This window comes from Ambystoma mexicanum, chromosome 8 (genome assembly GCF_040938575.1).
Source record: "Ambystoma mexicanum isolate Mex_15411 chromosome 8, UKY_AmexF1_1, whole genome shotgun sequence".
In the NCBI taxonomy this organism is placed as follows: domain Eukaryota; kingdom Metazoa; phylum Chordata; class Amphibia; order Caudata; family Ambystomatidae; genus Ambystoma; species Ambystoma mexicanum.
The window spans coordinates 1621906135-1621932845 of NC_090929.1; the positions used below are offsets into that span (position 1 = coordinate 1621906135).

The 26711-nt window shown below is 44.0% G+C and overlaps 1 protein-coding gene across 1 annotated transcript in view; it reads left to right on the forward strand.

Annotated features, from left to right (window-relative positions):
* The window catches only part of TRUB1 (TruB pseudouridine synthase family member 1), a 296367-nt gene that overhangs the window by 40316 nt on the left and 229340 nt on the right, over positions 1-26711 (forward strand). Inside the window, exon 2 of the mRNA XM_069611896.1 lies at positions 17200-17295. Coding sequence (XP_069467997.1) covers positions 17200-17295 — 96 coding nt within the window. The remainder of the gene's footprint in view (positions 1-17199; positions 17296-26711) is intronic.

Sequence of the window (26711 nt, forward strand, 5' to 3'; positions counted from 1 at the left end):
CGGGATCTTTGGAAACTCCAGGAAGCTTGGAATGGAGGCAGCACACTGAGGCGGTCTGCGCGGATCACAGAAGAAACAGGATCAAGGAAGTTAGAAGGAAAGGAGAAGGAAGAAGGTCCGGGAACCAGGAAGCAACACAGTTCAGGAGAACGAACTACGGAGCACGTCAGGCCACAGCTATCGGTAGCGTTGAGATGCACGGAACCGCAGGGGAGTGGCTAATTTATAGAACGTGCTGCATAGGACGTAAAGGTCGATGGACCGCGTTCAGTGTATACGGCCATGTTGGGTGTACTAGAGGGAGTATCCCCCAACGTGCCAGGGACCAGGAAGACCAGAAAGGCCGTGATCGACGGATCATGACAGCTGGGGGATAAATGGTTGCAGACCAATTCATCCAGCAACCTCGAGATGGCTGAGAAGGTGATATTAGAACAATTTGTGGAAGCTCTCCCTCTACCCATGCAGAGGTGGGTACGACAGCATCATAGACCCACCTTGGTCAAAGCAGTCAACATTGCCTCTGCATATCAGAGGCAGGTCAAGGGAAGCTGATGTCATACTTGTCGTTCGTCAAAACGGGGAAAGTCTTCACCCACAGTGAACAGACCATCCGGTGCTACTCGATGGCCGAATTCTATGCTCCGAAAAACTGAATGGGAGAATGCAAGGTTCCACCCCAGCAGTGAAGCTCCCACATCATACGACCTCCTAGCCTCAGTGCTCGAGGCCCACAGTGTTTTGAGTGTGGGGAATTGGGGCATTTAGCCAGGCTTTGCCCGAAGAAAGTTAAGGCGGAGCCCATGAATGTTGGGAACCTTGAGCCAGCTAAAGAGGTCAACCAAAGTGGATCTTCTCCAATGCACAAACCCACATACCCATTTATCTGTGAGGTAGAGGCTGAGGCTGAGGTAGAAGGTCGCCCGACCAGAGCGATGCTGGATTCTGGAAATTTACAGACCGCCATCAACCCTGACCTGGTAGGTGATGTGGAAAAGTTGTGTGGAAGTATTCCTATTAGGTGTGTGCATGGGTCAAAGTATACCCTGTCAAAGATATCAGGATCAAGTTAGCAGGGGAACAAATTGAAGTAAGAGCGGCGGTAATGCCAACTGTACCTGAACCGCTACTGATTGGCTCTGATGTTCGTGATCTCCCTTGCCTTATTCAATAAGTGGAAAAACAGTGGTTCGAGGAAGCTCCTTTCCATGACCAAGAGATCGAGACAAAGATCAGTAGAGTGAAGAAGAGTAAAAACACTAAAAGGCTTGAGAAGAATACTTGGCTTGAACAGAACATGTGTCCAGTGGCCGTAGACTGGAAGATAGATGAGCAAGGGTATAGCTTTCGGGTAGCTCAAGAACTCGAACCCTTTTTGAAACATGCAAGAGATTCAGTTGAAGATAAGCCTATTCAACAATTTCCTCACTTCATAAAAAACAATGGTCTCTACCACCTAATAACTGTCGGTTCAGAAAAAGAAAAAGTCCGCCAGCTATTAGTACCTAACAAATATTGTTGTCCCGTGTTGGAAGTTGCCTATCTTCAAGTAGAAGGTCACCCTGGCGTTGATAAAACCACGCAGAAGATACTCGCAAGGTTCTATTGGCCAGGCATTTATGGCCAAGTGGCCCGGTTCTGTCAACAGTGCCCAGAATGTCAAAAAAAGAACCGGGCTAATGTTCCTAAAGCCCCTCTCCACTCAATGACCTTGATACTGGAACCTTTCCAACGCATTGGGATGGATATAGTGGGACCTATGGATCCAACAAGTAGAGGGCACAAGTATTTATTAGTAATTGTTGATTATGCGACGAGATATCCCAAAGCTTTCACTTTACGCTCCACAAATGCCCAACAGATTTGTGACGCTTTGGTTCCTTTTATGACAGAGTGGGCATTCCCAAAGAAATTATCACGGACCGAGGTACTAACTTTGTCAGTTGTATTAAAACAAGTTTGTGAAACATTACATATCACTCAACTCAAGATTGCTGTTTATCATCCCCATACGGATGGTTTGGTTGAGAGGTACAACCAGACAATTAAACAAATGTTGAGGAAGACAGTCAGCCCAGCAGAAAGAAATTGGGATAGAGTATTGCCATGGATCCTGATGACACACAGAAACACTCCCCAGTCCTCTACAGGGTTTGCCCCGTTTGAATTGTTGTTCGGCAGACCAGTTAGGTCATTGTTGGATATCCTAAAGGAGAGTTGGGAGGAACAACCAAGTTCTGAAATTACACTAACGGAATACACTTCTCAGCTAAAAGCAAGGATAGACTACAGTCGATAGCACAATCTCATCTGCAAGAAGCTCAAGGTAAACAAGAACAGTATTATAACCAGAAGACACGTATCTGTAATTTTCAATTAGGAGATCAGGTTCTTGTTCTCTTGCCTACTACTGAGAACAAGATGCTGGCATCCTGGAGAGGTCCCTATACAATAGAGGAGGTACTGGGTCCCGTGACCTATCGAGTTTGCCAGCCTGAGAGCAAAATTCCAATCCAGACGTATCATGTTAATCTATTGGAGAAATGGACGGAGCCTGAGATTCCATGGCTATGATCAACGTGGAGGAAACATCCACAGAATATCTGCTGACAGAGACCCCAACAGGGAAAGAAGCACTGAGTATAAGTTCAGAACTGGGGCCCACTCAGGCGAAGGAGCTTTCTGAGTTAGTGAATCAATACGAAGATATTTCTTTCTTCAATACCAGGAAGAACGTCGCTGACTTGTCACCACATCCAGACGGCTCAAGGCACAAAGGTGAGGATACAGCCATACCGAATTCCTGAAACGAGTATACAGGCGGTCAACGAGGAAGTGCAGGAAATGCTTCAGCTATGGGTAATTGAACCGTCACACAGTGACTGGTGCTCTCCCTTAGTGATGGTCCCAAAGCCGGATGGTAGCACTCGTTTCTGCATGGACTTCAGGAAGCTCAACGAAGACTCCCAAGTTTGTTGCATATCCCATGCCTAGAATTGATGACCTTTTAGAGAAACTAGGTAAGACCAAGTTCCTAACAACAATTGATCTGACAAAAGGCTATTGGCCGATTCCATTATATGGCCCTGACAAAGAGAAAACTGCCTTTGCTTCTCCTGCAGGATTGTATCAATTCACTGTACTTCCATTTGGTCTACATGGGGCACCAGTACTTTTCAGCAGTTGATGAACTATTTAAGAAAAAGGTCATGAAGACTATGTGGGTGCTTACTTAGATGACGTTGTGTTGTATAGTCAGAGTTGCTCAGACCATCTGAAGCACCTAGCAGCAATTTTTGAGACCTTAAGAGGGGCAGGATTACATGTTCACCCTAAAAGAACACACTTGGCAAATGCATATACAAAATATCTGGGATACTACGTGGGTCAGGGGACAATAAAACCTCAACAAGAGAAGATGGAGGCCATCCTTCGCCTACAATTTCCTGTGACTAGCAGACAAGTTAGGGCATTCCTTGGCTTTGTAGGTTATTACCGACTGTTCATTCCCCACTTCTCGACCATTGCAGCACCTTGATTTCTTAAAATCGACTGCTCCTCCTAAAAGGTTCTGGAGTAACGCAGAGACCGAAAAAGTGTTTATCGCCTTGAAAAATGCCCTCTGAGACAAAGCCGTCCTACAGTGCCCTGATTTCAACATGCCTTTCTATTTACACACAGATGCATCAGGGTCAGGACTGGGCGCTGTATTATTCCAAAATCGTGGAGAAGGGAGAAAGACTCATCCTGTTCATCAGCAGGAAGCTGTTGCCTCATGAAATGGGCTATGCAACAGTAGAGAAGGAATGTTTGGCAGTGAAGTGGGCCATAGAATCATTGAGATGGTACCTATTGGGCAGGCCATTTCATTAGTTACGGATCATGCTCCATTGGCATGGTTATCCAGAAACAAGGACACTAATCCCTGAGTTCTGCAATGGTTCCTTTCTCTACAACCATATGCCTTCCAGACCGTTCATCAACTTGGATGGAAAATGGGCCAAGCTGTTTTTTTTTTTTTTGTTTTTTAAATCTAAAATACATGCCCTTCCCGAACGTAAGGGCTTGAGGGGAGGCTCTGTAATAAGGCAAGGGAAGAAAAGGAAGAACAGAGCCAGTCAAAGCCTCTTGAGATGAGTCCTAAAACAAAACCAGGAAGGGTTAATGGATGATGGAAACGGGAGGGTGTCTTCTCTTATGAAGGACAGGTGATTCCTCCAATTGGGAGATGTTTTTCTTCCTCTGTAAGGTTCTCCTTTCTAATACTGGTTCTGTTTGTTTTTTCGGTATGATTTGAAAATAGAACAAACCAGAGAAGTGTTTCAATGAAGACGAGATCACATATGAGTGGGCTTACTGAGAAAACAAATATATTTAAGAAAAATAGGTAAGAGAAGCACCTGTTGTGCGACTTGTGCAAGTTCTGGTTGGCTATTAGAAGCCTGAGTTAAAGTTTAGCGGACCGAGGGCCAGGAGTCGCCTGAAAGCATCTCCGAACTGAGAAACTCACAGGTGGCAGAGCAGACAGCCGTGTGTGCAGCCGGCTCCCTGCAGGGCCCCCACCTTTCTGTAGGCGGAGTCGCAATGAGGAAAGTCTTCAGCAGCGTCCGAGCAGCCGAGGGAGTCCGTACAGGGCCCCCAACTTCTTGAGGGAGGAGCCGCCTCAACGCCAGCTGAGGTATCGGAGCTGGTAAAGAGAGGGGCTCGGCTGGGAGTATCCTGAACAGCTGACGCTGCCTGTAGCGGCCGCATCTGAAGGCGGAGGTGTTACGAGGGAGTCGGAGACCGTTGAAGCTGTCAGGAAGGTGAGCACCATAAAGGCCTGAACGGTATCTCTTGGAAGGGGCTGAGAAGCCTGAGAGAACTTTATAAGTGGCCCAGCACTGATAAGGAAGGAAGTGACGGGGAATGAATGGAGAAAGGAAGAATAATCCTGAGAGGCTATAAAGAAGGGGTGATGCTGGGGAAAACACCCCTTTGAATAAGAGACTTGAGACTTTTATACGTAGTCAAGTGGATACTGTGAAGATCTGTGAGATGCTAAGAACAGGAGAAGTTAAAGGAAACCCCTCAAGAGAGACCTAATTACCCTGATAAAGGAAAACCCTGAAAAAACTTTTTTTTTGTTCTGTTGATCCTGTCTCTCAAATGTTAGTAGAAGGAAACTTTTTTACTTTAAAACCAATGTTTCTATAGCTTAAAATCTTGTTTGATGGAGTGAAATATAGATGGACTATTATCGTTGAGTTGTATTAGAGAAGGTACATAACATCTTGCGCTGGGTAAGTTTTGCCCTGATGGTGCAACTTTATTTCTTGTCATTCAAATGCTGACCATTATGCTAAAAATAATGAAACTATCTTTAAGGGGCAGGATAATTTAAGATGTGTTTTGGTAAATTTAACTCAATTTGAGGCTGTAATTGCAACATGAAAGTATTTTCTATGCATGAAATACTGCATTTTAAATTACGTACTAGTCATAACAAATTACTTGGTATAATTATTTTTGTAATCTTGCAATTTACACAGACAAGCCATCCATCTATTATGGGCCGATTCATTAATTTTCGTCATTTATATAGCGCCATTCACCATAGTTATGGTCCCAACATGCTGGTGGTTGAATGCCCTCGGAGCGGAGGGACCAAAGTCCAAATGTATGGGGAAATTAGGAAGTGCTTATATGTGTTTGCATTTCGGCCATTAAAGGTATGAGTGGGTGGCCAAGACCCTGCTACTCACTGATGTCTGAATGGCATGTGGAAGGAGGTATACTAAGAGCTAAGTGGGAGGGTGTGTGTGTGTGAGAGGATAGACAGTTGTGTGCAGCTACAGTTCGAAATTTTTGTCATGAAAGGTAGCTGAATTCTTATTTGAGTTGTGTGTGTGTGTGTGTGTGTGTGTCTCCGTTCGTCCGTTCCTTTGGCAAAATTTCCGAAGGTGCGGAATGCGAGTGGAATAAATGGGTTAGCTATACATTAAAAATGTTTCCCCCCTGAATTCCAACTAGGTTCCAAGAGCAGTACTTAGTCTCACATACGATCAAAGTGCAATAAAATACCTACCTTCTTTGTGGATCTAAGAACGATACATAGCCCATCCCCAGGTCCTTCTTGTGAGATACAATTACCACTGTAAGTGCCTAGGTGAAGCGACTGTACCCCCCCCCTCATATGCAATAGAGTATGACACATTGCCAAACTCCATATGAATCAAATGCAACTATTTATTTATCCTCCCTGTTGAACCAATTGCTTCCATCTAAGTGTAGAACATTTCCTATCCCCAGAATACAGCTAAATACAACCTATTTCTTGCCCCCAAAATCCATCTAGGTGTAACACATTTCCCAGCCTGCAAAATTCCATTAAAAATACTGCACATTTCCCGGCCCTACAAAATCATCTTAATGTAACACACATTCCTACCTCCAACAACCCGTCTACATTTGGATAATTATAACCAAAAGAACAGTTAAGCTACCTCTTGTAATTCTGATAAAGGAAAGCCAATTGATGCACGTTTTGGATGCCGGAATAAGCACGTTTTCTTCTAGTGTGCAATGGCTCTGCTTTTGGATCTTATTTTTTGTTTTCTCTTAGGTTTGTTTCTTTTCTTTTCTTTTCTTTCTTTTGTTTTTTAATTTTTTTTTAAACAATTGGTTTACTTTCAATTTGATTTTTGCGTATGTCCTTACATTAATTCATGATTGTTCATTATATGTATGCCAACACCTACTAACATTGAAAAAATATTTAATTAAGCCGTGATGAAGAGTGCATACTGCGAAACAAATGTTGGCTAAAGAATAAGATTTAAAGCAAATTTAGAAAGAGGACTCCGTTTAGTTCTGGAAATGTCTGTTTATGAACATAATCTTTTTTTATTTTGCACTTGATATTGCTGACCACCACGGGACCGGGATTCGAATCTGTGTTGCTCTGTTTTGTCTTGCTTCCAGGACAAATGCGTTCCCCCTTAGCTAGCCTCCTGTCCAAGTAATTACGATGGCGCAACCAATACTCTAGATATTGTGCAACGATTTTCAATAACCTAAAAGATCAAATTATTGTAAAGTAAAAATCACCACATTTAATATGCATTGAGTACTGAAATGTTTTGCAGAACATTGGGAAAACCAATCTGATTTGCTTGAATTCAAGCTATAGCCAGATTTTTCAAACTATGAATTCATTATGGATAATGGGTTTGGAATGGAATTGATAGCGTTTGTAATATATAAAAGTGCATTGCTTGCATATGTCCATTAATTGTAGAAAACATTTAAAAATAGTAACGAATCTACAAATTTGCACTAAAGATGGCTCTTGTTGCTAAAAGCAGAGGCGATAAAGGATTCTTGACCCTGTGAGTGTAGAAAATGATAATTTGTCCGATAATTTACCATTTATGAATACATGCTGAGGGGCATGCGTTTAACTATGTTAATAGAGGTGTCTATCATGGTAAATTACTGTGTTTTAAAAAGAAAACTCGAAGTTACTTAATGCAAAGCTTTTTTGGCATACATTGCTCTGCATGGGGGAAATCTCATGACAATCCAATATAGTAGATTATGATGATTGGCTTCCCTCCATGAAACCAGCTTGGTCCATGTTTACGTCTTGCAAGTGACAAATAAATCTAATATATTTGCAGATACTTTGCAGACATGATTTAATAAATACATGGGTGGATAGATAACTTATTAAAAGGTCTTTCTGGGTTTTGGTAGTGCCACACTTCTACTTTTGTTAAATGACACTTCTATTTATGCCCAATTCATGAAAACTGCATGCGTTATCCACTGGGATAATGCATGTGGAGCTATATAATGGTAATGTCAGCGGTAAAAAACTAAGTTGCAAGCTACTGGTCATGCATAAAGTCCCTTAGTTATCCACATGCACACAAGTACTTATTCGAGAAGAGTCCATTATCGCTCACCAACAGGTCGTGGGGAGTGCACGTTTTGAGGGATGTAAATATAGTTTATACAATTCCACAGGAATTCATGTTGGGTCACAGAGCGTTATATCTTCTATTAATGATTTGTTAGCTCATTGAATGTACAGTAAATGGAGAGTTGAATTCAAACAATATATATATTTTGGGAAGATTGCATAACTTTAAAAGCCCATTAACAAGGCTCTTCTGTGTATAAGGGGTGTATCTCGTAAATTGAAATACGTCTTCCTATTGTGAAATATCTTTACTGCTCCTACATAAAATGCCATCACATTTTTAACGGCACAATTTGGCCGCTGACATTTTCCTACTACATTGATAATCGAGTTGTTTTATTTGCATTACAATATTTTCTTTTTGTGCATTGGATGTTGGAAAACCAGCTTTGTTAATTAACATTTCATTATATTATATATATATATATATATATATATATATATATATATATATATATATATATATATATATATATATATATATATATATATATATATATATATATATATATATATATTTTTTTTTTTTAAATAATACCTTTTTGAAGCCTAAAATAAATGTATATTATCATGGGGAAATGCTACATAATTTTCTTTGTGGGCAATAGATTTTTCTAAAGGCAGTAGTTTAATATGGTCCATGATAGAAGCAGTATACGCTCTGCCAGTCTTAAAGGCATCCCCATTGTTAACTAAAGATATATCTGTAGGCTTATTAATCAGAGAATGAATCGGTCTATGATGGTATATATTTGGTAATCTATTGATAACAAGTGTAGTGTTTTCTAAAATGCAGTAAAAGCAATCTGCGCCGAATCCAGCAGCATGATCTAACTAGCAAATCACTCCCCCCCCCCACTCGCCCTCCTCCCTGGTATTTGCGAGCAAATCGCACCCCCCACCCCGGTTGCTATCACTGTGCTCCCTCTACATGGTATCAGAAAGTGGCAAGTGTTCTTCAGCCCATGATATATCGGAGTCTCCTGTCCATCTTACTGCCTGCACTACTCGCACAGACAACTGTGAGGATCCTCACTTCTTTCTCACCATCATCCTCTGCTCAGGTGGCCAGGGAAGGCCCATCTCTCGTGGATCCCAACCCTGGGTGTTGAGATGCGAGGGAGGATCACCTGGGTAGGGGAGACTTGAGTAATGGTAGAGGGATGTCCATAATTCGGTGAGACGCAGTATTCCCCCATTTCCCTTCCATGATGAACCTTCAGTCCCAGCCGCTTTTATGGCATATTGCTACTCTTTCTCCTCTTCCAAGGATAACCTCAGAAGACCTAAACACAGGAACACAAGGAAGCGGGCAAAGAACACGTCTACAGGCGAGACATGGTGTCCACCCTCTTCTGTTGGGAACCAACCTTACCCTCCCCCTGCCTTTATATGCTGTTTCAAACCATCTTTCCCCATGTTGCAAACCATCTTGAGCCATTTTCGCTTATTCAGACCATTATAGCACTGGAAGAGGCAACTAAGAGTAGTGCGTACTGACATAATATTTCACCACTCTGGTACTGAGACGAGGAAGAGGCCTGAGGACTGTTGAGGGTCAAGCATGTCCCAATAACTATGGTCTGCAATGAGAAAGAAGAGCTCACACCTGCAACCTTTTCATATGATTGCAGGTGTATAAAAGGAGAGAGAAGCAGCAGAGGCAAGAACCAGCTGGGAAGGAGAGCGCGGCATTCCGAGGAGGAGCAAGTGGAATATGGGCCAGTGAAAAGGACTCTGACTGCAGAGCAGCCAGAAAGACGCTGAAGCCAGAGTGTGCCACAAGAGGGACTGGAGCTGAGCAGAGCCCATTGCTGTGTGTTCCCCTTTGGGAGTGGGGAACACGGAGATGCTGCGGCAGGAAGGTCTGCAAAGAGAGAGGGAGAGCGCTGCTCGCCAAAGCTCACCGGGAGTGAAGGAGGAGCAAGCAAGAATCCCCAGAACGAAACCAGATCACCCGGAGGAGCGGCCGCACACCGTTGAGTGACAGGGAAGGTTCACTCAGGCCAGGTCGCTCCCGGGGCATGGTATGGGTAACTACGAATGCCGGTCAAGCAAGAATATATGATCAAAGGGTCTGGAGAACACAAAGTGAACTATTGAATACCGAACAAGTTGCAAAGCATGTAATACATTTTAAATGCTGAACGGACAAAAAAATGAGAATATTTCACAAATGAAACTGAGTGATGTGCATTTGTGAATGAGATGAATTTAAAGAGACCGCATTTGCGAACAAATCGAAAAGAGCAAAAAGCAAAACACTATTGGATAGTGTGGACGCAAGGTTGTAACCAGGAAAAATACCACACACGAAAGGGTGTGGAAGTCACATGTTGAAGACCAGAAGGCGCGAAAAGTAACCAGAAGAATACGTGGATTTATAACCCAGATGAAGAAAGAGAACCTGTGTTGTCAAGGAAGTCCTATGAGAAAGAATTAACTGTTGTCAAGGGTTGTCCGTTGCGTAACCTGTGATGGGTTGACCGCATGGTCCGACAACTGCTTGTAGTTGGGGAAGGGAAACCCCAAATCTTTTTGTGAACCTGGGGAAGGGAACCCCAAGACCGTTTGGTAGAACTGTGTTGAACTTGGGGAAGAGAACCCCTCCCCCACCCCCCAAGACCATTTTGTGGAACTGTTAAACTTGAGGAAGGGAACTTGAGGCAATTTTGTTGGAACTATCTTGTATTTGAGGAAGGGAGCCAAGAGCCAGCCTGGAGCAGGAAGAAGCTCAGAACCTTGGTTTGAACACTGTTTCATTGGTTGCTGACATCCCTGCACATTGTTTAGCTTTTGTTGTGAGGGCAGGTATAGGTTTTGGACACAGACTTTTAAGTTGAGCTTACTGACTTGGACTATCCTTGGTTTATTTAGGTAAAGAAATCCCACCTTAGTATAGGGCAAGTTGGGCCTTGCAGCATGCTGACATTTGAGTTAATAAAGATCTTTTGTTTGAACTTTAAATCTGTTGTCTCTGTCTTGCTTCCTTGAGTCTATAGGCATCAGGAAGCAGTTTCTTCAGAATCAATCAATGTCTTCTGCTTGGTATCCCGCTGTCGGGTTCACTGTATCCTTTAAATCACAGTTCAGTTAACTTAACCAGTTCTACTAGCTTATGACACTCGGGAGCTCTTAATGTCTTTTTAAACAAATATTTGGTTCACTTTCACTGATTCACTCAGGTCAGGTCCCCCCTCCTCTGGGCTCAGACCTTCCTCTGTAGGCGGTTATGGCCTCCCTCGATCGGGCACAAGCCTTCAAACTGCTAGCATCACATTTGTTACTGGGCTTTCACTTCAAAGTACTTGCCAGTTCAATACAGAGACTTCTGATAGGCGATTGCGTCTCGCTGGGTCACTATAACAGTCGGGCTTCTCTTTCTCACAGCTGCTGTCTTACCGCAACACACAATACTGGATACAGTTCAAAGGTTTATACCGGCCTCCTCTTCCGAGCCCTCTGGTATCTGCATTTCTTAGTTAGCATCACAGGGCTAATAATTCCTTGGGTTAGCTTTATACTTTGTTTCACATTTTGTCAAAGACTTTTGACTGTATGGGGTGGGGGCCTTGTACCCATGACTTTGCCCTCATATGACCACTTTCCCAACAAATTTAAATAGTGTACGCTATTAGATTTATATACACTAACACACACTTTACTGGAATGCATGGAGACGATGCAGTGTTTTACAGCAGCAATACTGTAATGATGTATTTAACAACTTAAATGTTTAGGAATGGAATTGCAAGACAATTTTTAAAAAATATAATACTTAAACACATACTTGTCTTTGCCAGACAGATTATAGTTAACTTAATAAAATCACTGCTTATTTTATGCCTTGAGATGGGACAAGCCTGGCTTAACTCACCCCTTGCATATTGAGCTGTATAGCAAGCCTTATGTCAAGATGCACAACAAAAGGGGAAGAGAGGTCGACACTCTTCCCCCGAACCACAGAAGCCGAATGAAGTCAACCCTCTCACCGTGGTAGGCACAGGTACCTGGTAGAGTGAACAGGACACCACGTGGCAGCCAGTGGGGGGAAGAGGGTTAGGAAGAGGTTGTGGACAGGTTGGTGTTTTAGGGACACGGGATAGAGGGTGAAGGGGAAAACCTAGTGTGGATAGGACCGGGGACGTAACGGGGAAAGAACCCTACACTGCCTACTACCTTGTAATCTCCTAAATAGGTCTTGCCCGTGACTCTGACATACTCTGTGTACACCTTGATACATCTACTATAGTCACACTTTAACATGAACCTTACACAAAGCAAGCAATATGGAACTTACAATTGGGAGAGATCCCATTATTGACGACATGACGCATGGCCCTCTTGGGCTAGCATGAAGCAACACTGATAAACCGTTAACATGAAAGAACATACACAGGGAGACATCAGTCTTCTGTTCATTCTCCCTGCAGGCCACAGTTTTTCTATAAAGCAAACTCTTCCTGTCGGCACTTAACCACCAAATACATGATGAAAGGGGCCTTATGCCTAAATGCCCTCAGAAGTGAATTTCATACATTGAATATCACGGAAATGTGTCCATTCGTAATACTAGATTATGCCAGCGTACCCCTAAACCCAAGCGAAGACCCGCAGAATATAATGCAGCCTTCTCCGAACACAGACACGCCCACAGCCAATACCAAATGTTCGTGAGTGTGAAAGAAATGCTGTGCAAAGTTAAACATTCCCATGCCTTGTGAAAGTATACATTTGCACTTATCTTAAGTCCGGGAGGCTCGGAAAACCTCCCGGACGCTGTATGAGGAAGCACGTAGCAGCTGCAGCCTCTTCCTCTAAGGATTCAACATTTGCTTCCGCCCGCCGCCGCCTCCGCTGATTCCATGAGTTCCTCAGGCTCCTTCAACCCACCGACATGAAGCTCCGCGCAAATCCAAAATAAGACACACCTGCCGTGCGCCGTGTGGCCTTAATAAACCGTTGCTCATCAGTCTCAGCTGGCCACACGCGCACACGGCTGATGACTACTCTGTCCTCCCAGGTCCTGCTGGGAAATGTAGTTTTTGCATAATTCCCTATCTATTCAGTTTCTGGTGCCGCCTGCGTCCCTGCCAACCCTTAATCCTGACACCTATTCCTTCTATCCTATTTCCCAGTGCACCCTTCTGATGTTTGCTATGGTCGTGTCCTGTAAAGCTAGGATTGCAAAAGAGCAATAGTCCACAAAAACAACAGATACAAGGGGAGCACAAACATCATGGCAATTAAAGGGTTAAGCATTTTTTCTGCTGTAGGGGTTGTTTTCTATTTCTCACAAATAACTCTTGGTACAGCTTGTGGACAATCCTGCCTGTGAAGTGATTATCCTGCAGTCCTAGTTCTGCGTCATAGAAATTGTAAGCATTATATACTCCACAAACCTCGTCTTAACCTGACCCTCCACTCTTTGGGATTTATAAGAAACCAATGTTTTACCCATTTCTGCTGCTAACTAGAACTGAAGTCACTAAATATAGTATATTTTTGCCTGGGCATTCTTGTACCCTAAGCCGGAAGAGCCACCTGTCTGTATGTGAGTTTTGGGGATCCTCCCAGCCCATGGAATTTAATCTGAAAGTTATGAATAATCCCATGATCTCTAAGTAGGATTGCAAGCAACTTTTATTGTCTCGCTGCTCCTTTGGCAAGCATTGTGCTCTAAATTGCCCGACATCTGCTTTGAAATGTATTTCTCTCTGGTCCTATGGCATTCCATCTCACTAGCAATTCAGATTGCTCTCCTGTTCCCAAACGAGCCGAAAACCTGTCTATTTCAGTCACACCTTTGTGTTACCTAGACTTGCTGGCTACAGGTCAGTCACGTTGTGACTATCTGCAGCGCAGCAGTTACAACCATGTTTTTTTAATATAACATTTTGAGTTTTAACACATACAATTAATCAGTAACATTCCATTGTTTTGCCTTCATCACTTTGCTTGATCAGAGACGCTGTGATGTACAGTCCCACAAGTGCTGACAGTTTGAAAGTTTATGTCCATTCTTTAGCATCCCTTAATTTGCATGTATAGTTGGGCCTGCAGTGGCTCGCCCATGCCCCGCTTCCCATTTGTGCCACATCTAAGCAGCCTTCCCCGGGCATCCCTGAGCAGTGTACAGAGCACATTGCAACCATGTTAATTGTATATGTACACGCAAACGCAGACGGTACTGCCTTACTGTCCGCCCCTCAACTCTTGTATGTTGATATCTTTATTTATTTCGCGGTGGAGCCCGCAGGCCTCGGGGCGCACACAAACACCAAGGACATATTACAACAGGCCAGCTGCGTAAGAGCATGTATTTGTGGGGTAATTGACTAAGTTTATTGTAATTAATGGTATGAGGATTATTGGCAGGCCCCCCTAGAAGCGCAGCGTTGCACAGTTAGAACGTTGACAAAACGTTTAGAGGGCTCCGCGAACCCATGCCACACTACTCGGCACCTCAAGGGCTCACCGACCGCCTCATACGCCAGCATTTGGCTAGTGATATGACTCTTGGCAAAAGAAACAAATGGGGTGCTGTGTGTATGTTTAGAATTAAGGCGCTGGGTCACTTCTTTATGGCTGACTAGTGACTTGAATGTTTGCTGCCTAATATAAAATAAATGAAATCTAGATTTCATCCTGCAATTCCACTTGGCTACCTTCAACTCTTGCCTTGCGGAAGAGTGCCTACTAGGTTTACATTCATCTATGTTAAAAGCACTGCATCTGAGGCCATCTTTATCAAAAATATGATTCGACAATTAGCATTTCTATCTTATCACAAAAGCACTGATTAATTTCACTGAACAGATCAGTTGGCCCTACCTGCACCAGCCCCTCAACCCCCTCTATCTTGTGACCACAGCATTCAAACAATCCAGTATTTATATTCTACTTTTCCAAGCTCTTTTTCCCACCAATCCTCTGTTCAGTGGCTGCACAAAGCACCTTCCAGCATGGTCACACCCCTCTTCAATAAGACTAGAAGTGTCTAATGTGAATGTATTGCCTGGCACATTTCATGTTTACAATGTATCCCTTATTGTCTGCAGTAGTTTGTCTTGATATTTTTTGATTTATCAGAATACAGCCTATACTTGTAGGCTTTTTAGCAAACAAGCAGAGTAAGTATGGACAAACGAGTCATTCCACTAAACCCGCTTCATTCCTACTTTACATCCCTTCTCATCCAGTATGATTTAGGTCCAATCACTGTAATATGTTGTATTTAATACATTTCAAGGTTGCAGATGTTAAGAATTGATGTCCAGGCCAAAGATGGGCACATTGATACTTTATTAAGTATCTGTCTGTGACAGCAGGCACTGCCTCCAGCCCTCGCCAACTGAATCATACAGAATGCTCTCAAAGCATAACACTCTGAAAAGAATCCATTACCTCATAATGGCATGGATAGGTAATGAATCAGAGTACAAACCTATTGTATGAACACTTAACACATTCTGAATCTAAACATTGAATAAATCAATACAAGTAATAATAGAATAAATCAATACCAGTAATATCCCAACACATCTCCTCCCTTACAATGTTGAATTCAATTAATATAATAATCTCTTAACCAGATAGGTTTACTCCTCACTCTCTCCAAATTCACCTTTACATTGCTATCTTTTAATGCATTATTGTCCCCACTCATGTTAGCATTTGAACTCGATAACATATTATCATCATTGTCACTCTCAGTGCCTTCACAATCTTCAACTGGCCCATTGTTGTTACATTTCACTAACCTAGACATGGACCAGCATTCACCTCCCTCCATGATGGCTACATTGCCTCTCACTACAGAAATTCTTTTGGGCCCAATGAATTTGCTCTCAATGCACTTAGGAGACATTCTCGGGTTTTTAATGTAAACCATGTCTCCTTTTTTCCAAGCTATTGTTTTAGACTTCCTTTCAGCATTCGCCCTCTCTATATACTCATCCTGAGCCTCTCTTATGAGTGACATAACTCTGGTCCTGTCCACATAAGTACTCTTTGCCAAATCCATCCATCCCGGACACAATTTGGTCCCTGGTTGCCTACCTTTGAGGGACATAAATGGGGAAACTCTGGTAACCGAATGTGGGGTGGTGCAATAATTCCACACCATCTCCCGTAACACACTTTGCCAATTTAGACCTGACACCATAGCTAACTGTAGCCCTCCTTTTATAAATCGGTTTGCTCTCTCTACCAAACCATTTGCCCTAGGCTGATAGAGAGCGGTTCTGTAATGTTTGATACCAAACTTTTTAAAGAACTCCATCATTCTGTCAGAGCAGAACTGAACGCCATTGTCTGATACAATCTCTGTTGGAAATCCCTCTCTATAAAATACCTCTTCAAAAAATGTTATCATTTGAGCAGTGTTAGCTTCTTTTATCGCCTTCCACTCCACCCATTTAGAATGGTAATCCACCAGAAGAATCAAGTATTTAAAATCATTTCCCAAATCTTGCAAAGGCCCCATCAAATTTACCGCAACTTTTTTCCATGGCTCACTTGGAACACTTACGGGTCTTATGGGAGCCTCCCTAATAACCTTACTCTTATCAGGTATCCCATCCTCGTCGCCAATGTTAAGAATTGATGTCCAGGCCAAAGATGGGCACATTGATACTTTATTAAGTATCTGTCTGTGACAGCAGGCACTGCCTCCAGCCCTTGCCAACTGAATCATACAGAACGCTCTCAAAGCATAACACTCTGAAAAGAATCCATTACCTCATAATGGCATGGATAGGTAATGAATCAGAGTACAAATCTATTGTATGAACACCTAACACATTCTGAATCTAAACATTGAATAAATCAATACAAGTAATAATAGAATAAATCAATACCAGTAATATCCCAACAGCAGGCACAATAGGACTTCATATATTCTCAATGTCAGACTCGCCTTTAATCGAGCACTTCAGCTGCTTTTTATAGTCCTCCAAAATACGGTCAGACGATAACATATAAAACTCGATTGTGTTTTTGGTATATTTGATAGGTTTGCACGTCTGTAAGAGCATACTGAAACCATTGTTACATATGTAGAACAAAGGAAGACCATGTCTAGCATACAGTTATATATCAGAACCAGCTTCTAGTTGGAGCAGACCATCCTCCTTCCTGATCAATGAAGTCTGTCCATCCTGTGTATTGCTTTGCCATGCATGTATCATTGGGTTTGTGCTTCAATGGCTTGTTTCAATTTATTTTGTTAGAGGCTGGTATCAAACATCATGGAATGAAAAAGAAGCGGCAAATGCTGAAGATGGGGCATGGGGGCACCCTGGATAGTGCTGCATCTGGAATTCTGGGTATGTAGCTTTTCTTGCTGTTAATGATAATGCATTTCTGGCTGACGTGGTCTCCATGTCACCCTATACAGTGGCTGTGTAATCAATCCCCTGCAGAAGAAAACCTAAATAAGATCAACCAACAAGCTTCTCCTTTTGCCTTGATGCTTTTCAATGTATTTTCTTTTAAAGAAATCCTGAATGTGAATTCAAAGTACTTCATAATCGGCTCATCTTAAACCTTCTGCAACTTCAAAGTTTTATGCCCCTCAAACGTTCGCTAACAGGTTGCCAACCCAATTAAATGAAATATTTTACATGTTGGGTTATGTGACTTAGCCACCTGCCTGTGCCTGGTGGTAGTAGATTGGGGTGGTCATGGGGGCCTTGTGCCACCACTTGCCTGCCATGAGATGCTGTGCCTCGAAGAGGAACACTGGGCATTCCCCAGAACACCCCATTTTTTCCAGGACTAAGACCTGTCACTGGTATCCTACCTTTTACTATCGCTGGCTCTTTAAGAGCCCCTCAGGGGATTAGCATAAATCATTATTCGAATGACCCTGTATATTGTGACCTACCCTGTTTGGTGGCCTACTCTGCAGTCTGGAAGTTTTACACAAACCCGAAGAGCATTCTGGCAGCATCTGATGCAGAGGCAGTGACTTTATTTTATTTCTTATAACGTGCAACTCGCCCTCGGGACCCTGTGCGCGCAAAGAAATTAGACCAGACAGACCACATGAGATGCATTCAGTAGCAAAAATAGATTTCATAGCTCCGGGAAATCCAAATAATTACAGAGAAATGCAACTTAATCATTTGAGTTGAAGAATTGTGTCTTTATGGCTTTCCTGAAGCTGCCACAATTCGCAGCACCCTGCTGGTTGGGTGGAAATGTATTTCAAAGCTCTGTGGCACAATAATCGAAGCTCGTCCCACCAAAGTTCTTTAACTTGATGCGTGTCTGCTGGAGCCTGTTTTTCCCATTGAATTGGAGTATTCAAGGTGCCAAAGCTTCCTGTGTACGACTCGCAAAATCAACCAGGGGCGCTACCTGTGTGGCATTTATGCATCAAGGATAAGATTTTATGTGAAGTTCTGTGGCAAACCAGGAGCCCATGGACCTCTCTCCTGGCCGTGGTGATATGCGCTAACCTTTTGAGACCCTTTACAGCTCTGACTGCTCCGTTCAGAATGATCTGCAGTGATTTCTATATTGGTTTTGGAGGGACCATCCAACAGGCTATTACAGTAATCAATTTTGGTGTTGATCAAAGCACCGGCAAGATAGGCCACGTTGTTGGAAGAAAGATGGCCCAATCTGCTGGATTAGTTTAGTGGTATATGCACACATGAGGTGTGCAACATGTTTCTTCATAGATAAGTCCAGAATGACTCCCAATGTCTTGACAGGCGACACCACTGGGATATAACAGCCAACAATTGCAAATTGGTTGTAACTTTCCTCAAGTTTCTTCAATCTCTGAGCAGTCCCAACTATGAGCAGCTCAGTTTTGCTGTCATTTAAGGCCAAGGAGTTGGCCATCCAGGTCTGTGCTAGCGAATAGACGTGGTTGATCACCAAGGAGTCAATGTAGTTGGCTCCAGTCTGTAATACATTATTTTTTTTTTTTTAAATCAGCTGGTTGTCATCTGCATAGTTGACATATTTTACCCCGGCTGCGCCAAGAAGATCAAACAATGGGCGAGTATAAAGACTAAAAAGTGCAATGGACAAACGCGATTCCTGCAGAACACAGAGACAGTTGGTGCCTTAAAGTACACAGACAACACCCTGCAGGTCCTTGGCCGAGGAAAGGAAACTAATCCATGCTATAGCTGACTCAGAGCAGTTGGGAAACCCTGTAAGCCTTTTTTAGCAGTAGTGAGTGGTCGACAAGATCGAAAGATGCCAACAGAAAAACATGAGTAAAGCAGTACGACTCCTTACTACGGTCTCGGTGAGATTTTCCCTGTAGTCAATCCGTACAGTCTCAGGTCCATGAGATTTCCTTATGTCTAATTGCCGTAGTACAAGGAGGAAAAGGTTTTCCATGGGTTCCTGTAGCTTTAGGCAAGCCGTCCTGTCAACCATTTTTTAAGAGAAAAGGGACGTTGGTTATTGCCCGTAAACCCATGGTCAAGCATTGCATTCTTAAAGAGGTCTGGGTATCTCCCTTACTTAAGACTCATGGGCACTCTAGATGTTGAAAAAGATAATTCATTATGCAGGTGATTAGTGGGGCAAAGCAGCTAAAAGACCCCTTAATAATGCTTGCAGGGCAAGCATCACCTTTGCAAGTGGTGGACTTAAGGCCTCATACGATCTTATGGATGTCTTCCTCCGTAACTGGATGAAAGTCAAACTGATGGGTAACAGTGTCCATTGTTTCTGAGCCACTGGTCCCCAAATATGACAGCAACCGGTTGCCCTGACGACCAGCCTGATCTGAAGGTGAAACTCTTATTTTACTGGCTAATCCAATCTGAGGCCGCTTCCGGTTGAAGTGCTCAAGGGTTGTCTGCTCGGTGGAATAAGAAAGGCGCTTCTGATGCCGAAGGTTGCTTCCAAGCCTACAATCCTCCAGTTTCACGTCAGCCTCAAACCCTCATTACAAGTAGATTCACTGCACCAATCCTAGCTGAGCTTCAATAAATGCCTTCAGCTGTCCCCACTCACAGGAAGGATGGCCCAAGGAGAGGGAATAGGCCACTATGAGGGGACTGCGCAGTTTGATTGTGGGGTGGGTGGAAGCAGTTGTAGAGCAAGGTGTGGCAGCGGAGAGTAGAGGCTCATGGGGGCAGGAGGCTGAGGCATGGTGAAGGCAGAGGAGAGTGGAAATGGTCGAGGTAGGAAAGATGTGGAAGGAGAAGGAAGAGTGAAAAGGTGAAGAAAGGTTGAGGTTAGGCTGGATAAGGGAATACAGAGAACATCGAGCAAGATGTGGGCAGAGAAGCCAAAAGGGGCAGTAGGAGAAACCTGAGGAAGAAGGTGGGGAATAGATTATCAGTGTGCGAACCACAAGGACGAGGTTGGAGTAGGTAAAAGAGAGACTGAACAGTGAGAGGAAGGGAAGGAGGCCCCAAAGAGGGGAGGAAGCAGTGGGAGGATGGTGTGTGGAGAGGGGTGAAGAGAGACAATAGACCACTCCATCCTGGTTTTCCATCTGGTCACGGCTGTCCTCTCTAGGTCCGTCCTGGCATGATTCACTTCTTTTCTGTCTGAGAGGATCCAGTCCTGTTGCTTTCACTTTTTCCATCATCGGCATGTGTCCTCACTTGTGGTGTTCTGCAGGGCTCTGCTTTTTAGGTGTTACTCTTACACTGACGACACTTAGATACTGGCCCGACTGTATCAGGTTGAGCGGTCATAGGGGCTGTGTGAGTGCCTTTCTGCAATGCGAGAGTGGATGAGTGCGAACTGGCTTAAACTGAACAAGGACCAGGTGGAAGACCTGGTGGTGGGTTCTCTTTCTGGATCTCTTCTCTGGACTCCTTCACTTTGGCCTCCCACGCTTGGTGAACTTCCTGTCCCTCTGACAGTTGTTAGAAACCTGGGGGTGCTGCTTTCATCTTCACTTTCCATTTCTCCGCAGGTGGGTGTGGTATGTAATGTGGGGCACTTTCTGTTGAGATCTGCGGAAGGTGCTCCCCGTCCTTCCTCCCCGCCTGCGGCCGATGGTAGTGGCTTTAATGACTAGCTGTATGGACTATTATAATGCCCTGTACCTGGCTCTACCTCCGAGTACTATTCATCGCTTAAAGCTACTGCAAAATTTAGCAGCTAAGAGTAGCTACTGAATCTCCGTACAGAGCCCACATCAGCCCTACGGGCCTTGCACTGGCTTCCGATAGCTCAAAGAATAACATTTAAATCACTCTGTCTGGTTCACTGGGCCCTGCATGGACAGGGGGCGGAATACCTTAGGGAAAAATTCCACAGCTACACCCTGGTTAGGTCACTCGGCTCCAGTGAGGCCAATCTTCTGGTCATTTCCAAAATTCGTCTCTCCCGTGTGGGAGGCTGCGCCTTTTCATTTGTGGCTGCTAAATTGTGGGATGCGCTGCCGGGGGCCTTACGAGGAATGGAAAATCGCTTCCTCTTTTGGCAGGCTTTGAAAAAGTTCTGTTTTAGCTTGCTACTTATGACCCCGGATACCTTGCGCCAAGATGCCCTTTGGGGTGAACGTGCACGTTAGAAATGGCAATAACATAACGGGTGATTGGATAGAATAGCAGATTGATCTCCCTCCAAATATCCAATGAGGAAGTAGAAAGGAGCCAGGTTGAGGACATTGGAGAAAGTTTTGGGGGCGGGGAGACGAGGTGAAGGTGAGGAGGAAGTTGGAAAACATCAGAGAAGAGAGGTAGGACTGCTTGATGCAAAGGGAGCTAAAAACAGGAGAAGGTTAATACAGACAGAGAACAAGCAGGAGGCAAACCGAATGTTTAAGTGGAGCATGGGAGGGGTAATTGCCTGTGCATGTGACCACAGTGAAGGAGTACTGGAGGAGTGAGAGGCGAGGACAAGACGTGCAGAGCAGTTCTTCTAGGCATGAGAGTGTTGCAGCCCTGCGAGGAGCCAAGTTAGGACATGGGCTTTAGGGAGAAAGGGACAAAGGTGATGAAAAGGCATGGGTAGACTATATGGGTAAGCTCAGAAAACTAGTTTTGTGGTGGAAGATCTGGGGTGTTGCCAAGTGATACCTTACCACCGGCTTTCACCCCTTGTTCAGCCCTAGCATGTGGGTAGAAGCAGACCTTGGAGAACCAGAAGAAGTTGCTTCCCCAGAAGTAAGGACGAACTGCGGAAGTCCGTTGTCTGAAAGCAGCGGGTGGGACACTCGCCCCCAGGACTGTGAGCGACTGTAAATGTATATCATTCACCAAACGAGGATCCTGGATTGAGATGCAGCAAATGAACTATTGAATCTGAGCAGACCTATCTTGTTTTTGTCAAAATTGTATGTTGGATTTTCCGTTGCCCAAACCTGTAAATGACCCTAAGAAACCGTGCTTGAACCATGTTTTTAAGTGTCAATCTAGTGTTGGCACTACTCAGCTTTGTGAACTTTAATAACCAAGATACAATCATTAATTATTAACTTACGTGAGGTTGAATGTCTCAAACCTGACGCTGTGTACGTGTTTTTCACTTTCTCGTAAGTAGTCCTCATCAAAGGCCTCTCAATGGATGCAAAACCCAAATCTGACCCTGAAAATGCCCTGTGCTTCTCATGTTTAGGGTGATGAGGCACTCCTTTCCCTGCATGAGTCTCTACACTCAGCTGACAGGCTCTACTGTTTCGTTGCAGCCCTTGTGAACTATTATGGGGGGGGAGGTATAGCATGATGTGTCTGTGTGTCCCCATAGGGGAACAATTTAGCACCAAGCCCAACAGCAAGATGTGTTTACGAGTAGATGGTGGGATATAGATATTCCCATACGTAGCAATGGTTACTAATCCATAAGAGCGCAAGAACTATGGTTTCCCAGGAAAAGTAAGAGCTTGTTTGTGGGTGAATGTCTGGATTCACGCCTGCAAGCACACTTGGCGCCAATCCTGCGAGGAATCAAAATTGACCGCTTTCCAGTGAAGACTTTCAAAACTCTTTTCAGGATCTGAAAGACTCTCTCCTTCCCCCATCTTCCTACTTAAACCAAGGGTCTGCGTTCTTACCTTGTTGAACCTTATGCCAAGTCCTGAAGCATGGAAAAAGGTGCCAACCTGAAGAGCAATTCCAAGAAATTTCAGCTGGTTCCTGAAATCTTCCAAGACCTATTCAGACATCAAAGTTGCATCAATATCTGTGGGTAGCTGACTACTCCAAGCAATCCGTGCCCATATCTCAACTGAACTGCCTCCGGCACCTGCGGGGTCTGCTTCACCAGCACCTGAGGTGGACTTTCAGCGATCAGAAAGCTGCACAGTATCTTGTGCTCGGGCCCCGCAGTTCTGCTTCTCTGGCACAGCGAATTCACAAGTGGATTCAGAGCTGTCCTTCTTGCATGAAGATCTTCTTCATTGCTATTGGATCTGCATCATTGGGGTAACTGATGCTGACCTCACAGTGAAAGGGTCCGAGCGATTGTCAGCTGGTGGAATGTGCTGCAGCCGTCGCCGTCCAAGCAGAGCGTTGGGACTCGCAGGATCTTCAGCTTATGCCATAAGTCGGCTTTCCTGGCAATTTCAGCCTTCTCACACCAAGAGGAGCTGAGCTGGGGCTCCATTAAAAGTGAAATTCTGTGATACCATCGAGCTCTTGGTTGGATGCCTGTCTGACGAGGACACTTTGAGGGACTGGAAACCATTATGGTCTACATCGTGCCCTGGCTATGTTCCCTCTTCATGTAGCAATCTTAACTTCATTTCGACTATGCTTCTATTTTATTTCCATTTCCTGTTCTTAGAACAGTCTTGATTGCATATGCACAAATCCAATGCATGGCGTGTCTTCATCTCTTTGGTACTTGACAGTTTTTACTGTGCCTAAAATGAACAGGGCTTTGGTGCTCTTGTTTTGATGACAATTGCCAATGACTAGATTTGTTCAAACCTTTTAGCATTGTTTTGCATTTCTGATTTTTGCGTGCTTTTGAAACGCGGCTTTTTCTGCCTTGCTACCTTTTGTTTTCTGACGCTTATTTAATTGTTGGCCTTCTGAGCTCGGAAGAGGTGCTCCTCCATATAATGTGATGGGAAATGAAGGCCCTGCTTTGAGTGAAATGCACAGTGCTAAAGCATATTACTATGCTAATTTGGTCAAGCAACATCTCACGGCATTTGCCTGTATGTCACTATTTCATCTTGAGTGTTCAATGGCAATTACATGCAGTATTGGTTTGATGCTAATTTGTTTGGTCCCTTTGAGATTGGTATGGTTTCTGCTTTTATAAAATGTGAATGTAAAATGTCTTATTGACGTGTTCGAGTTTCTTTTAGGCACATATCTTTTTAGAATGTTTGACTGATCCAGGGGTAGAGGATAGTCTTGTTGTCCCAGAAGGATTGCTACTTGAGAAAAATAATTGCTTTTTTGATGTTGAGCGAGAAAAATAATTTCAATTAAACACGTGGAGTGCTGTGATTTGGAGAGGGTGTAGTTGACATGCACTGGGTGATCTCCAAATAAATGCCTCTCAGTTTGGATGTATTGTGGCATGCTTCCAATACATGTGGTCTTCAGTGGCTGAGTCTGTGTTTTCCTAGTTCTACAGCTCTTGATGCTGGAAGTAGACTCGCTGGTGTAACGGAGGCCGGAGCATTATGCAGCCTTTGTACACTTCTATACTGTTCTCATAAGTACAGAAGCAGTACACACTTTCGCGTCTGAGGTTTCTTGGGCCAATCTCTTGATCCCTTCTGGCCTTTTTTCTCAGAGTTTCTCAGCCAATCTATTGTGCAAGTTGCTCCTGCAAGTGGTACTTGGGGCAAAAAGTGTTCTGGAGATTGGTCGGAGCTTACATTATTTGGGCCAGATGTCATGCAACATAGTATTTTGTTAGGGGTGATTCTAGGAGACGGAGAATACCTTCAGCTTCTGAGTGACTTCGCACATCTTGATCTCAGGTTATGTGATCATTTTAGCCTGAGAGAGATTGCTATGATATTGTGGGAATGCCTCAACTTTTTACTACTGGATGAACCACCACTTCCTTATGGTTTGTGATTGAATAATTTTCATATGTGTTTTTGGAGAAGTTTGTAACTAAGTAGATTTTTGTAAAAAATGTCTTTAATGTATTTATAATGCGCCTATACACAATGTGTTTCAAGGTGCATGTTACCCCTCGTTTAGGATTCAGGGTGGCTTTGAGGGCCACAGCAGTGAGCTACCTGGATGGCTATTTTACAGAGACCCTCCATAACCCAGGCCCTCTTGTTTAATGTTACCAATGGAAAGTGCCTTATGTCTATATCCTTTCCTCTGTCGTCTGCACTGACCTGTCCTTGAAAAATTCACCACTAACTCGCCACTGACCGAACCCCTCCCACCATGTCCCCCGCCTTCAGACGATCTGGCTACTTCTGCCTGAAACTAACTAATGTTGACAGTGCCCTGCAATATTATCTGCAGTTGGGGAGAGAGCACCCTGTCCCCAGCGGCAACCGTTAAAAGATTTTCAACCCCATGCTCTGTCATGGCTCCCATTGCCCTCATAGGGAGAGTTTTTGTTAAAATGGGATCGCTGCTTCCCAAATCATTTTCTCTCGCACCGGCCCTTGTGAATTGGACCCACTCCCCATTTTGTATTGCGAGGGGGGGGCGAATCTAAAGTAGACTGGGTAGCAAACAGAATTACCGAATGTGCCTCAGAGTGGGTGGATGTAGTGGGATCCCCTGGTCTCCGGTCCCCTCTTGGAGACACTGGACTCTCTCCAGGAACACCTGCACAGCTGGTAGAACAAGCAATACCCTCACAAACTCTAAACGACAACTCATGGGCCACAAACGCCCAGTTCTTATGATCAGGTACAAGCATTGACTTTAGCAAACAGGACGGGAAAAACCATCAACAGCATCTGCTATGATTTAAAGAATAATGGAAAACTCTAGTATATGAACTTACCCTCCCTGCTAGGTTAATCACCTTTCACATACATGCATGTATTCCGTAATGACATCATTCTACTTTATTATAGCTTCTGGGGTGGGGGTATGCACGTTAACGCAAGCATAGCAAGACCAACCATTTAACAAAGTCCTGTGATGAATCTGATGATGTTGCCACTTTTTCCAGAGGTAGCCTCTCCTCATGTGGCAGCTGCTACCATGATCCTGACCATGAGGGTGGCTATTTGAGGGATGATGACATGAGGGGAGGTGATGCTCAGCGGGGAGGGACAGACCTCATTGGTTGAGACATGTTATCCGCATTCCATTTTAGGGACATCCCTTCAGTACCTCAGTTCCTCATGGCGTGTGGCAATAACCCTCAATATTCAATATTCAACACTTAGTTATTGAACTTTTAAACATCACATAGTTACATCAGTAAAAAAGACGTGACACGAAGACGACAATAAATGGAATGAAAATTGCTCCGCTAGCCAGAAGTGAGCGGTCTAGCTGCTGGAGAAATATGATTGGCTCCAAACCGCTCCCTTCGGTAACGCAGGAGTATAAGGATGGAGCTGTGGAGAAATGCAGGGTGATCCCACCATCTAGATACTGCTGTGGGAAGCCAAGCTGTTGGGTGTACAAGCGAACATGAAGACGCAAGAGAACCGTGGTGAAGACTTCCCAGCTCGGACTGGGAATCCAGGAGGTGGTGAGCGAGGCAAAGAAGCAGCACGAAGAAAGACGGCAGTGTCTGGACCAAAGACTCATTCAGTGTTACACTTCAGACTTCCCTGCGGGCATCCTTGCAAAGTACAACTTCTTTACAGGCTCCTCTATGGCCCAGGTACAAGCTACCATGGCGTCTGTAC